The sequence below is a fragment of the Panthera onca genome, chromosome F1, assembly GCF_046562875.1.
Source record: "Panthera onca isolate mPanOnc1 chromosome F1, mPanOnc1 haplotype 2, whole genome shotgun sequence".
Lineage (NCBI taxonomy): Eukaryota > Metazoa > Chordata > Mammalia > Carnivora > Felidae > Panthera > Panthera onca.
The window spans coordinates 13,145,635-13,159,805 of record NC_138355.1 but is presented as its reverse complement, the minus strand read 5'-3'; the positions used below and the strand labels follow the sequence as shown (position 1 = coordinate 13,159,805).

At 40.3% G+C, this 14,171-nt stretch overlaps 1 protein-coding gene across 4 annotated transcripts in view; it reads right to left on the bottom strand.

The window, feature by feature from the left end:
* POU2F1 (POU class 2 homeobox 1) overlaps positions 1-14,171 on the bottom strand; it is a 188,063-nt gene that overhangs the window by 44,572 nt on the left and 129,320 nt on the right. For all 4 annotated transcript variants that reach the window (XM_060643404.3, XM_060643405.3, XM_060643408.3 and 1 more), the window contains 5 exons: positions 8,986-9,086; positions 6,180-6,233; positions 4,170-4,289; positions 1,858-2,046; positions 31-157 (listed from right to left, as the gene is read on the bottom strand). In XM_060643404.3, the coding sequence (XP_060499387.1) occupies positions 31-157; positions 1,858-2,046; positions 4,170-4,289; positions 6,180-6,233; positions 8,986-9,086 (591 nt within the window). The remainder of the gene's footprint in view (positions 1-30; positions 158-1,857; positions 2,047-4,169; positions 4,290-6,179; positions 6,234-8,985; positions 9,087-14,171) is intronic.

Genomic DNA, 14,171 nt, shown 5'->3' with positions numbered 1-14,171 from the left:
CAGAAGCGGACAGCCTCGTGCGCTGCTTACCCTGCTGGCCCTGGGGCGTCTGTGAGATGATAAACTGCGCTGGCTGCAAGTTGGTGGTCGGATGGACCAACACAAACTGCTGCAGGTTGAGATTCTGCTGCTGAAGCTGCTGCAGTTGCTGCAGATCCTAGAGAATCAGAACGAAAACACGGATTGGAGACCCCGAAACGAAAACTCGCTGGATCATAAGGTTCCCAGGAGACGAACTGTGTCATCCACGTGAAGAAGAGTCACTATTCTAATTCTTCCGTCCTTTTTAAACAGGGTGTGCTCTGCGTATGGTCACAGAGCGTGTGAAGAAACCTGGAGCCGCGGGAAGGACTTGCTACTTCTGCCCGCATCCACCGTGTCATGACTCGTGTCAAAGCTAGTTTTCGATAGTTACTTCAAATTCCCTCAGAACAAATGGTTACAGTTGAGTGATTTTAGCCTGGAAGGATCAGTATGGGTTTTAAAAGTCAAGTGAGCAAAGAGTACGTTGGGGTTTTAAATATTCAACTCCTCTTTCTCTTACATAAAAATGGAGAGTGCTGTGTCTGAAACTGCATCGATAAATTGAAGTATCTATAATGATTCGTTACATTCGGCACCAGTCTGGGGGCGCCTGGGTGGCTCAGTTGGTCAATCGTCCGACTTTGGCTCAGGTCACGACCTTGCAGTTTAGGAGTTTGAGCCCCGAGTCGAGATCTATGCTGCCAACTCAGAACCTGGAGCCTGCCTCAGATTCTGTGTCTCCCCCTCTCTCTGCCCCTCCCCTGCTCGCACTCTCCCTCGCTCTCAAAACAAAACAAAACAAAAAAACAAAAAAACCCCACCTTAATTTGGTACCAGTCTAACTCGACTGAGAAATAAGTGTAAAAATACCTAAAAATAGTTATCCATATAAAAACCTAATCCATAACATATCAAACTTGATTACCCCGGTCTAGTGTTTTATAATTTTCAACGTGCTTTCATACACATTATCTTAGTAGAAGAATGTCAACATAGGGTCTCAAAGCTTATACATTAAAAACGTATTTGGTGATGAAGAAAGTGGCCACAATTAAGACATTACCTTGAAAAAGCTTGTATATCATAGTCATGAAGATTAGTCTGATACCTATTCTTTGCTTCGTATAGTTCCCTGGCTCTTTTAAATGTCCCAGTCAAGCTCTAGCTACAATGCAAGTCTACTTCTGAGTCTTCTCTGGGGGGATAGAGATAATTGTCTAGCGCTAGACTCATAAGAACTCTTCACAGAACTTACTGATACCAATACTCGGACTTTCTCCCTCTCCTGGGGCCGAAGGACTTCATTTACCTTTCTTCCCAGGCAGCACCGTCTATGCCTCTCAAGTAACTTTTTATTATCTCTGGATACTCTGCCCTGAAGTGTGAACACTGGAGCCAAACCGCCTCCGAATACAGCTCTGCACAGACTTAATCGCTCCGTAGCAGGGAGAGGACGGGCCGTCTCTCTCACACATGAGTGGCAATATTCGCTGCGGAGCACATGAAAGAACCCATGCCTGCCATAATTGGCTAATTAAAATAAATACAGTAATCCCCTGCTTCAGAAATATGCCAACTAATTATTCGAGAATTGTCACTTAACGTAAACAGTTACTCAAATAATCAGTTATGTGTTTATAATATCAATTCAAATAAGCAAACAAACGTATTACTTCTAGTTCAGCGGTAAGGAAGGCGACCGCGTCCTTCACGGCTCTGGCGCTCCTCGGGCCTTTTGAGGAGCCACGCCGACGATCAGAAAGTGGATTCTGTGCTAAAGAGGGCCCGCCGCTTGATTCCTCACTTCCCGCCCCTGCCCAAAGGGAGACTCACCTGGGAGATCTGGATGGGCTGCGACAGGGGGATCTGCGTCATGGGCGTGGCGGCGGAGGCTGAGATGGTGGCCCCGGCAGCGCTGTGCTGTTGGCTGGCGGAGTGCTGTTGGACCGCGGCGGCCAGCAGCTGTGCCTGCGCCTGCGCCTGCTGTAGCAGTAACTGTTGCTGGGCCGGCGTCAAGGTAAGCTAAACAAAATGGGAACAGACGTTCGGGACGGTCTGCGGGAGAAGGGCCCCTGACGCCAGCCGACTGCTTTGCGGTAGGGAACTCCAGGGCTGTGAGACCTCAGCCACCCGCCTCCACGCGGTCAGCTCGAAGCTGAAACGCTGATCAGCCATCGAGCTGCCATCACGGGCGGAACATTTAAATTAGAATGGTGGTCCTCACTCTGGACTTAAACAATCATTCAAACGTGTCCAGGGCTCGAGGGTTCAGGCAAAAAAAGTAATTAACTAGTAAGCAAGAAAAGAAAAAGAATCCACGCTGACAGGATACGAAAAGAAATTTACACCCAACAGAACAGCAAGTGATTAGTCAGATGAATGAGGAACAAGGATGCTGGATCTGACCGCGGAAAGAACTGATAAGGCCCAGCTGCTTCCCATTAGCATGAATCTCTGCCATATTCCATCATTTCCATTGTGTCCTAAGATATGACTAAAGAATATGAGCTCCATTTGTTTCTTGTCCAAGTCTCCCTACAGCCCCTCCCCAACACAGTCCTTTCTGTTATTGAAAGCACTGGGTCTCTACAACTTTATATCCCCTTTCCAACACATTATCTCCGTGAAACAGGTGGTGACAGTGGGGACAGCGGCTCTCTTTACATGCAAATGAATCCTAAAGCCCAGGTTTAATAGAAGCTCCAGCCACACGAACCTGGAATCCCAAGGGTCTCTTACTATTATAGACACTAATCACCCGAAACAGACCCAAACAGTAAAACGGGAAATGTATTTAGAGCAGATTAAAACTTGCTTTCATAATGCAACTTAGTTCAGACACAAAGTAATAAGTGTGTTCAGCCTTCCTTTCGGTGGCATGTTCTGATCAGACAAGAAGGAAGCCTGGAATATATACTTTATTTTTTTAAGCTTTTATGTATGTATGTATGTATGTATGTATGTATGTATGTATTGTATTTAGTTTTTTTTTTGTAATCTCTAAACCCATCATGGGGCTCCAACTCACAATCCCGAGATCAAGAGTTGCATACTCTAGCGACTGAGCCAGCAAGGCATCCCACCCTGACATATATTAAGCGCGTGTACATTCACTTAGTGGCACAACCCTCCTTCTAAAAGGGTCCAATACAATTTGTACATCAGAGACCTAAGAATCAAAATGAAACCATTCAAAAACTTAACAGCTGTCAAGATACATATGTTTACAAATATTTTACGTAATAAACATATTAATCTCCATTGAGGAGATATTTAAGACCATTTTGCAACTTCTAAAACATACTTAACTAAAAGAAAGGAAGTAAAAAATTGTGTGAGTTGATGTGATGTGAATTGAGTAACTACTCTTCCTTACTAGTCTCCTAGCCTTTCTACCCGCAAAATAACTTAACAGACAAACGTTCAGCACTGGAAAAATACTTCTGGTGTCTTAGAGCACAGACAGCTGAAAAGTTAAAAGTTTAATGTATTCACAAAGGCCGACCTATTACCAATAAAAATAAAAGACATTTATTGACTTACATGCCAAGCACTGTTCTTTTTTTTACAAACACTGTTATTCTTTATCTATATAACAATATTGTGAGCATCTCACATAGACAACATCTCCATTTAACCAAAGGAAAACTGAGGCACAGGGAGATGAAGCAATGAGTTCACACAGTAAACTGTAGAGCCAGGATACGAGACCAGAGGTTTCATTTTAGAACATGACACAGTAATTTAAAGAAAATATTTTTCTTGTGTAGGTACTAACCCACTCTTTAACTTCTACTCTGCAGCGATATCGTAACTCTAAACTGATGACTATAATGTCATCAATATAATGATCTCAATCAGAGGACGACTCCACTGCATAATGAAGCAACAGGTGACACGTGGGTTTAAAAAAGTCTCTAGTTTATCGAGAACATCTGCAAAGTAAGAAAAGATACCCCGAAAACTTATGACAAAGATAATTCCTTTTAAGGAGCTGCCTACGGCGTAGCAAACTCTTTGAAGAAAACAGCGCCAGGCATAACCACGTCACTTGTGTGCTACAGCAAACGGTTCTAATCAGATATTGGCCCGTGGCAGTTCTGACACAAAGAAAGTTTATTATAATTCTCTCAGTGAAAACTTACCCCAGTTATCTGTCCTCCAGCCAGCATCAGCTGGGTCTGGGGGATGGCTGCCTGCACTGAAGGCTGCTGGGAAGGCTGGCTTGGCTGCTGTGAATCCCCCGATTCTTCATTAGATTTAGACTGGGAGGGAAGGGGGGATAAGAGATTTCAAGTAACTGATTAAAGAATACTTCTTAGAACTCCATATTTTAAGACTTGTTTACAACGTGGATTTATCTAGTCATGAGTTTTCTGGTTTCATTCTTTTCCTTTCTTATTAATCTTTGTATTTTCCCAATTTTAATATAGGAAATTTTTAGACTTTTTCTCACTTAAAAAAAAAATCACATTTCTTATTTGTCGTTTCCTAACTATAAAAGAAAGAAATGGTCAAATACAGAACACATGAAAGTAGAAAAATAAAATATAAAAATTACCCACAATACAAGTTGCTGGTATAGACTTCTTGTTCCAATGCCAGCAAAGTTGCACTTAACAACTTTTAAGAAAAAAAAAAATTTGGTCCTCCACAAATCAACAGAATTTTTCAGAAACCCAGATCTCAACTTCAGAAATAAGGACTAAGGGAAAGCACATTCTCAACCCATCTCTACATCAGACCCTCCACCCCTGCATCCTGAGATGTATTCGGTGGTCAGCCTGAAACCCCCTCATGTATCATCTCGGAGCTGACAACTTGACCCACAGAACTTTGGATCTAATATCTAAAATAACTGCAAATTTAGCATCTCTCATCAAGTAACACACAAGTTTGGAGGGGAAACGCTACAGTCAAGAGGGAAAGAGAACACACTCCTAAAAGGGACACTAAGAGGAAATTTTATGGTAATTAAAACTGGCTATGCGAGCATTAACATTCTGCATAGATTTGCATATTTCCTACCACCTGTTTTGGGGACTACAGCAAGGCTAATTAACATAAAGGCTCTGATTAATTCTGCCAGTCATTGGGAGATAATTACAGTGCAGGACTGTAAACACGCCGCACTGGAGATACAGCCTGTTTGCCAACATCTCTCCAAGGGATGAAAGTTTGCCATGGCAACCAAGGCAATTTTCTGCCTCCTCTCCCTCAGAAAGGAAGGTCACATTATCTCCTTTTCTTTTCTCTTCTTGCTTCCATGTGTTACCAGGTCCATATTCCGTTGGGTTCCCGGGACGCTCAACCCAAGGTCTTTAGTCATTAGCAACACTGAAATCAATCTTTTAGAATATGGCTTTCCCCTCTTGACTGTCAGCTACCTAAACACTATAACGAAAGGAAGCAGCAGATTGACTGAATTATGGAGTAACGCATAATAACTGAACTTTGTTTTACCACATGATTTGTGCATCGGCAAAGTAGCCAGACTTAACCTTTGTTTTTAAAATTTTGATCCGACGCAGCCCGTCAATAACTACACCAGGCTTAGTTACGAACCTTAGAAGCACAGCACTTTAGAGCAGAGAGGGACCCTGGCAAGCTTCTAAACTTCCCCACTTAAACAAATGTAAAAAAAAGGAACCCCAGGATGTTCAGTGACTCGCCAAAGGTCATACAGCTAGTTAGTGGCAGAGCTAGAATGCACACTAAAAACCTCTGTACCTCAGCCCAGTGCTCTTTCCTCTACACTATAAAACCACAAAAAGGCATCTGGAAACAAAAAGGGATTTACAAATGATTTGGCTTTGTGTTTAGGTATGTGTTATCACTGTAAAACTCAGAAACAGCTTCCTACACTCACGTATGCTCCCCCAGATAAAAATTAAATAAACTTACATATCCAACTCTGCAAGTAGACTTCTCTTGTTCATCTTTTGTCATTCACAGTAGTATAACATAAACTGGATTTTTATGAATGTGTTGTCAATGATTATCAGTATTTGGATCTCAAAGACATTAGGTAATCAAAAAAGGTAATACTCCTAAGTGTTTCCTATTATAAAATTATTGCATGCTCATTACAAAAAAGTCAGAAAAAATATGGGAAAAATAGTAAAACTGATCCATAATCCCGAAACCCAGCTTACCTGTACATTTAAAGACTGAGCAGCAGCCTGTAAACTTGTTCCAGCGAGCTGGACCTAAAAGTAAAGTAGTGACGTAAAGTTCTAGTACGATACTATTGACATCCATCATTCGAAGTTGACATCAGCAAGTATTTCAAGAATCTCTACTAAGTGCACGTCACTGAGTTAGAACTAAGAACACAAAGAGGTCTATCTTACAGAGGTAAAACTTTATGGACAAGCTCACGGTTCCTCCACCTCCTACCAGAAGATGCTGTTACCAGTTCTTTTCTGAACATGTTTTCCCACACTAAGCGTCATCAGGCGTGCCACTCTTGTATTAGACACTCCTTATCCTGTTTATAATCATTGGACACTTAGATTCTAAAAGCTTAATTCAGGGGCGCCTGGGTGGCTCAGTCGGTTGAGTGTCCGACTTCAGCTCAGGTCACGATCTCACGGTCCGTGAGTTCAAGCCCCGCGTAGGGCTCTGGGTTGATGGCTCGGAGCCTGGAGCCTGCTTCCGATTCTGTGTCTCCCTCTCTCTCTGCCCCTCCCCCGTTCATGCTCTGTCTCTCTCTGTCTCAAAAATAAATAAACGTTAAAAAAAAAAATTAAAAAAAAAAAAAAGCTTAATTCATCCATTATATAAAGAACACATGAGAACAAGCTACTTACATACATTATTTTTATCATTATAAACAATCAGAATTATCTACTCATTCTAATTTCAAAATTTTCCTGTATATACCAGAGTAAAAACCTTACATATACATATGTGTGCGTGTGTATATATACACACACACAACACCTATACAGTCAAGTCCTTAGAACATTTACAGTCATAACTCAAAACTGCTGGCTGAAATAAAGACTCTGTCCTATAATCCATACATGAAAGTCTGTCACAACATTTCATGCATTCAGAAAGTTAAAAAAGCATGGTTATATCAGAATAAGGGACGTTGTTTGGCAGCCACGTTAATACCTGATTCTGGCAAGTGTCATCAATGGATGCTCTAATGGGTGAGAGGTGGGGAATAACATGATATTTACATATTCTCAACCATCTCTCCACTGATACTTATTAATTACAAAAGGAAAAGTCACCACTAAGGACACACGTGCCTTCTGGTATAATCCACCAAGAACACAATACTACTTATGTTGTACTCCTCCCCAAACCCAAACCGAGCAACACTACAGAATGACTAGTTTGTACTCTTCAAAAATGTCAATGTCCTGAAAATAAAGAAAGACTATGTATGGGGAAAAAGAATATAAGTTAGAGTAGAATAAATTAAGTGTAAATTAGAATGGCAGCAGTCAGCACAAAAAGTAGAAAACATGAGAGACAGTGCTACTACATAGGATCCTGGCAACTGACTGGATATAGATAAAGAAAGAAGTCATGAATTATTCCAGGGTTCAAATCTGAGAGACAGAAAAAATGGTAGTGTCACTGACAGGAAGACAAGGAGTTCCACTTTCGATATATCCTATAACTTCAAGGTTTCCTGAAGTTAAGTGTTAGTATGGAGCTCATATAGAGTTCAGAGCTAAAATGAATGGACTGCTGCCCTTTGTTTATAATTTTTAAAAAATGTTTATTTATTTTACAGAAGGAGAGAAACAGAGTATGAGTGGGGGAGGGGCAGACAGAGAGGGAGAGACACGGAATCCGAAGAAGGCTCCAGGCTCTGAGCTGTCAGCACAGAGCCCGACACGGGGCTCGAACTCACGAACCGTGAGATCACGACCTGAGCCGAAGTCGGATGCTTAAATGACTGAGCCACCCGGGCGCCCCTAAAATTCCTTGATTTAAAGTCCTTTGGTATGGGGCATATTGAAGGTGCAAGGATTCTGAGCTGGAGGCCTTGTAGCTGATGCGGGAGTTGTACTCATCTCGGAATTTGGATCCAATGGAGAAAAGACTGCATATCATCTATGTACCTTCAGGGATTTTTAAATACATTTGGACCATCACAAATTTATGCCAGATGGACACTTAATATAAGCCACATAAACTATCAAAAATGCTATCCCTCTAAGAAACCAGAAAACTCGTTGGAGGCTACAATATGTTTTTAGGGGGAAAAAAAAATCAACATGAAAATAACATTTTTGTTCTTCTACAATATATTCTTAAATTATTTTAGATGCTAAATCATCTTAATATTTTATCCAGAAGTTTCATGTAGAAGTTTCTCTACTTTCAGAAACACAAACCTATGCACCTGCCCAAAGTCTGTCAACTAGGGCCTCCCTCTAGTAGAAGATGCTAATGGCTGCCTGCACACTATCCCTTTGAATTTGTAGAATAAACAGGCTTTAGAGGACCTTTCTAAAATTTCACCTGTTTCAATCACAGGAGCTTCTTTTATATAAAGCGTAGGTAGTCTAAAAACATATTTTATGAGCTCAAAGACATATGAAGATACATTTTATGAAGACATATTCTGAACTGAGAGCCTTACTCAGCAGGTCTCAGCCAATGGTGACTACATCCTTTTGGATGACTTTGTAATTTACTACCTTCAGTGAGCCATCACAGACCCACAGTGACAAAAACAGTAACCCCGTTGTTATATACATTCCATTCATAACAAAGAATTCCTTTTTTTCACACAGCTGCGGGGTCAATAGCTATATAGTCAATTAAGCTACAGGATTCCAGCCGAACCATTCAGAAGGACACAATTAGGTGCGATTAGCACAGGCTTTAATCAATGTAAAAAGTCCCACACGCTGAAGTAACTTCCCCAGGCCCTCGCATTTCATGCCTCCATTTTTTTACCCTCCCTGATGGTTGAGCAGAGCATCCTACCTGATGGAGATGTCCCAGAAAAGCCTGGGCCTGGGCCGTTGAGATTGCTCCCCCAACAGGCACGGGCTGCTTCTGAAAGTCCAGACCATTGGTTTGTGTGCCTGGAAAGCAAGCACGATAATGTAACTATTAAAAACAAACTCAACTGAAATAAAGCACTAGCCTTCAGTCACCAGCACTGATCAGCCATCAATTTTGTAGAAGCACTTTCCTAAGTACCTCCAAGGACGAGAGGGATTTAAAAGAAAAAGGACATACAGTAAAATGATTTCTCTACTAAAGGGAGGGCGGCGGGACAAATAAATGAACACTAAGCTTAAGAAACAGAAACTAAAATATAAAAAATGAATCCCAGCCATAAAGGCAGTGTTAGAGAATTTGGAAGTGAATGCAGTGTTTGGGGTCAGAATAAGCACGGCACTTAGAAGGAAGAGATTATTGTCACTGTCACTGTTGGGAAGAATGGTAGAAGACGGACTTCTAAAGAGGGGCTGAAGTGCTCTTCTGGTCCCCAATTCTCCATATTTGGCATGGACAGAAGAAACTCACTGGTGACTCTGCAAGATGATTTACTCTTAACTTATGCTTTTACTACATGACAATCTCATGGCGAAAACAACCATCTGCAGAACGTTTTTAATGATTTCTTCATTTCCAAAGTATAAACTGCTGCATATATCTAATTAGCAAGACCTCTGCTGTAACTATAATTTTCTAAATGTCATCCTGTGCTTTTTAACCACTGATGCTGCAATCAGATGTTAGAAGAGGACGGACTAATTTATGGAAAGACATATCACCCTAATGCTCAAGTATTTTTTTAAGGATATAATACATGGTTTTCAAACTACAATATCCAGGTACTATTTAGAAATCACCAGAATTCTTTGCACTCAACAAAATATAACAGACTCCAGGAACCTGCAAGAATCACTGAGGCACATGAATGTGGTCCTGACCTGCCAGTTCCTACCACTCAAACAACCCATCTGCCCGTCCTCACTCCCGTGTGTGCACACATGGAGCACACCTGTTGACACCTGTTGGGACAGTACGAGGCAGAACATCAAAGTAGTATTTCTTTTTTTTTTTTTTTTTTTAACATTTATTTATTTTTGAGACAGAGAGAGACAGAGCATGAACGGGGGAGGGGCAGAGAGAGAGGGAGACACAGAATCGGAAGCATGCTCCAGGCTCTGAGCCATCAGCCCAGACCCCGACGCGGGGCTCAAACTCACAGACCGTGAGATCGTGACCTGAGCCGAAGTCAGACGCCCAACCGACTGAGCCACCCAGGCGCCCCTCAAAGTAGTATTTCTAAACGGCTACTAACTTCTGCCTTCATATACTCTCATTTCTAGCACACGAATCACTTTCAGAAGAATAATGAGGTAGATCACGGGACTCAAGAGACCTATTTAAGGCTTCCGTGAGATAATTCTAAAAGGAGTGTCCATATACTTCCACCTGCTTAAACCCTCATAGTGTATCGTTCTCTTATGGTTTTTTCCTAAAGTTTCCCATAAATAGTAAATTAAAGAACTACCTAGACATAAACATTTAATCAAGTTAAAAGGGTACATACTTGTGTCAAGTAGTGAGAAACTAGTGTGAAATAAAACTTAAAAGTAATTAATTAGGGTCACCTTCATGAGCCACGTACAGAAGTTTCATTATTTTAAAGTTGCACATTTTGTCATTAGCCACTGGTCTCCATCTCCATGCAGAAAATCACTAATGCTCAATATATATGACATAAATGCGTAAGACTGAAAGAAGATGAGATTTTGAAAAACAGAGACAAGCGGTTAATTAACACGTCACCAATACAGGAAGTCTTCCAGAACCAAATATTTCACTCTCATGGAGATCCTAAAAATTCCATACACTGGTTCCACTTGCAAGTTCCCACAAAAATGAGAAGCTTGTGAATCACAAAGCACTCTAACACACGACTGACTGATTTCTATCCTTGGTACAGAGCCTGCCACAGTGGCCTATAAGTAATACTATTTAGGTGCCCTGTCTCTACCTCTTGGGGGGGATGCATAAAGGCATGGTATCTAAAGCCAGCGAAGTGAAACGACATTCTTAGACAATTCAATTAAACAGAGATAAATTCAATTCAGATAAATAGAGATTTAAGATGCAAAAGCAGGTATTTTTTTAAGTAAAACTCTGAGGCTCCCCTATAAGGTAAGGGATGGAAGAAAGGAGGTATCACAGGGAAATCATTCTTGTAAAACATAAAGACCTAACCTGGGCTAAAAGGAAAGAAGGAAGAAAGAACACACACACACACACACACACACACACACACACACACACACACATCAGACTTGAGTATGAAGACGGTAGTACAGGGAGACAGGATGTTGGGAGTCAAACCAAATGTGTGCCAGAGAAAACAGGAACATAAATAAGGAACTGGGGGTATTAACAGCTTGGGAGAGAAGGTGAATTATGTAAGAAGATTAACATAAGATATACAGAGTTTGAGAAACCCCAAAACAACGTAAGAAAAGTGACCCAGAAGGCATTTAGAAATGACAGAGGCCAGAGATAAAGACTCTATAAAGTTGCCACCGAGCAGTGTTACTGAGGTGAACCTTGGAGATCTTGAATCCAACCTCCTTATTTTACTGGAACAAACAGATTAAGGAATCTTAAGTGAATTATTCAAAATGTCACAGCTAGTTAGTGGAAGAGCCCAGACAAGGACAGGGTCCCCTGGTTATATCATTCACAGGGAAGTGATAGGTGAAATCTGAAGAGTAAAAGTGTCAACCAACTAAGAGTGGATATAGAGCAAAGAAGCCTGAAGAGGGCACCTACATTAGGAAATGTAAAGACAAAGATTAAGCAGTTAGAATACAGAAAAAAAATCCCTTAGGACTAGGGTGCCTCAGGAGCCTTGTAGCCAAAGCAAGCTACAAGGACAGGGTAGTTTACTGCTGTCAAATGGTACAGAAAAAGATCAAATACTAAGAAATTAAACCAAAGATAATAGATAAAAGGGAATAAAGGAAAGACCAACAATAATCAAAGAGGGGGAAAACCCCACATAACAGAAACACCAGCTTGGTTCTTTCAAAAGAACCGTATAGATTATAAACTGGTATGATGGAATAAAAAAATAAAAGAGAAGGAGCAAATGATTTAAGGATGACAGAAAGAAGGACACAATAAAAAAATGTCACAGATACTATAAAAGAGGATTATCATGAACCAATAAAATTCATGCCAATGAAAGTAAAACTTAAAAATGGATTACTCTCTAGAAAATATAACTTACCGAGACTGACTCAAGAAGAAACAGAAAATCTAAAGGGTCCTGTAGTATTTGAATAAATTTAATTTGTCAGTAAAAATCTTCCCAAAAGGAAAAATGAAAACAATTTCACTCTGCTTGCTTCCAGAAATCCAAAGGAAAAATAATTCCAGTATTTCACAACTTTTTCAGAGTAGGGGGAAAAAGTAAACAATTCCTAACTCACTTTATGAGGCCAGCAGAATCTCAATACCAAAACCTGACAAAGAGGAGTATAAAAAGGAAAAAAAAAATACATGCCCGTTTTACTCACAAACATATAAAAAAGTATCCTAAATAGTACTAGCAAAAATAATCTAATAAGGTAAAATATTAAGACTACAATGGACTGGGGGTGCCTGGCTGGCTCAGTCAGCAGAGCATGAGACTCTTGATCTCAGGGTCACGAGTTCAAGCCCCACATTGTATGTGGAGCCTGCTTAAAATAAAGATTAAATTTTAAAAAGACTACAGTGGATTTATTCCAGGAATGCAGGGTTAGTTTGGGGTTAAAAAAATAAAAAAATGTGGGGTGCTTGGTCAGTTAAGCGTCTGACTCTTGATTTCAGCTCAGGTCATGATCTCACAGTTCGTGAGTTTGAGCCCCACGTCGGGCTCTGTGCTGACAGCTCGGAGCCTAGAGCCTGCTTCAGATTTCTGTGTCTCCCTCTCTCTCTGCCCCTCACCCACTCACACTCTGTCTCTCTCTCTCTCTCTCTCAAAAATAGACATTAAAAAAAAATTAAAAAGAAGTTTAAAAATAAATAAATGAATAAAATAAACACTTTTAAAAAATCAATTAATGGGATTCACCACATTCATTAAAAGGGGAAAACATAATCATCTCAAAGAATAAAGAAAAGCCTTTTCAATTTTCAATTAGAAATTTTCTAACTGAATTAGAAAAATTCAACATCCACTATGATAAAAATTCTACGCATAAGAATAGAAAGAAACTTCCTTAGCCCTTATAAAGAGTAAAAAGCACTCCCTTTAAGATTAAGAACAAGATAAGTGTGCCAGCTACTGGAAGGCTCAGCCAACAAAACAAGGCAAGAAAAGAAAATACAGAAGTTGGAAAAAAGAAATAAAACTGTCTTTTCAGATGATTTGATAATGTAAATAGAGTATCCTAAGGAATCTAATGATCTATTTCTAGAATAAGAGAGTTTAATAAGGCTACAGCACACAAAATCTATTTTAAAACTGCTTTCATACACCAAAAGAAAACATTTCTTACTAATTTTAACACTTCCAAAAATATACAATTCTGGGAATAAATCTATCAAACGATAGCAAGTCCTAATCAGTAGAAAACTGTAAAACTTTATTTAAAAATTATAAAGAGGGCATAAATAAATGCTCATTTACTAGAAGCCTCAACGCAGTAAAGATATTAGTCCATTCCAAACTGATCTATGGAATCAAAGCAATTTCATATGAAAATCTCAACAACTTTTTTTTTTTTATGTTTACTTATTTTTTAGAGAGAGTGAGTGGGGGTGGGGGGTAGCAGAGAGAGAGAGAGGGAGACAAAGAATCCCAAGCAAGCTCCACACTGTCACTACAAAGCCTGATGTGAGGCTAAAACTCACGAACCATTGAGATCATGACCTGAGCTGAAATCAAGAGTTGGATGCCTAACCGACTGAGCCACCCAGGTGCCCCTCAACAAGTTATTTTCTTTCTCTTTTTCCTTCATTCTCCTTCTCGGGGTTGGGGTACGTGTGTGTGTGTGTGATTGACAGACTGATCCTAAAATTAATTAATTCACTGATTAATTTTAAAGTTTATTTTTTTTAGTCATCGCTACACCCAACGTGGGGCTTGAACTCACAACCTAGAGATTAAGAATCCCATGCTCTTCTGACTGAGC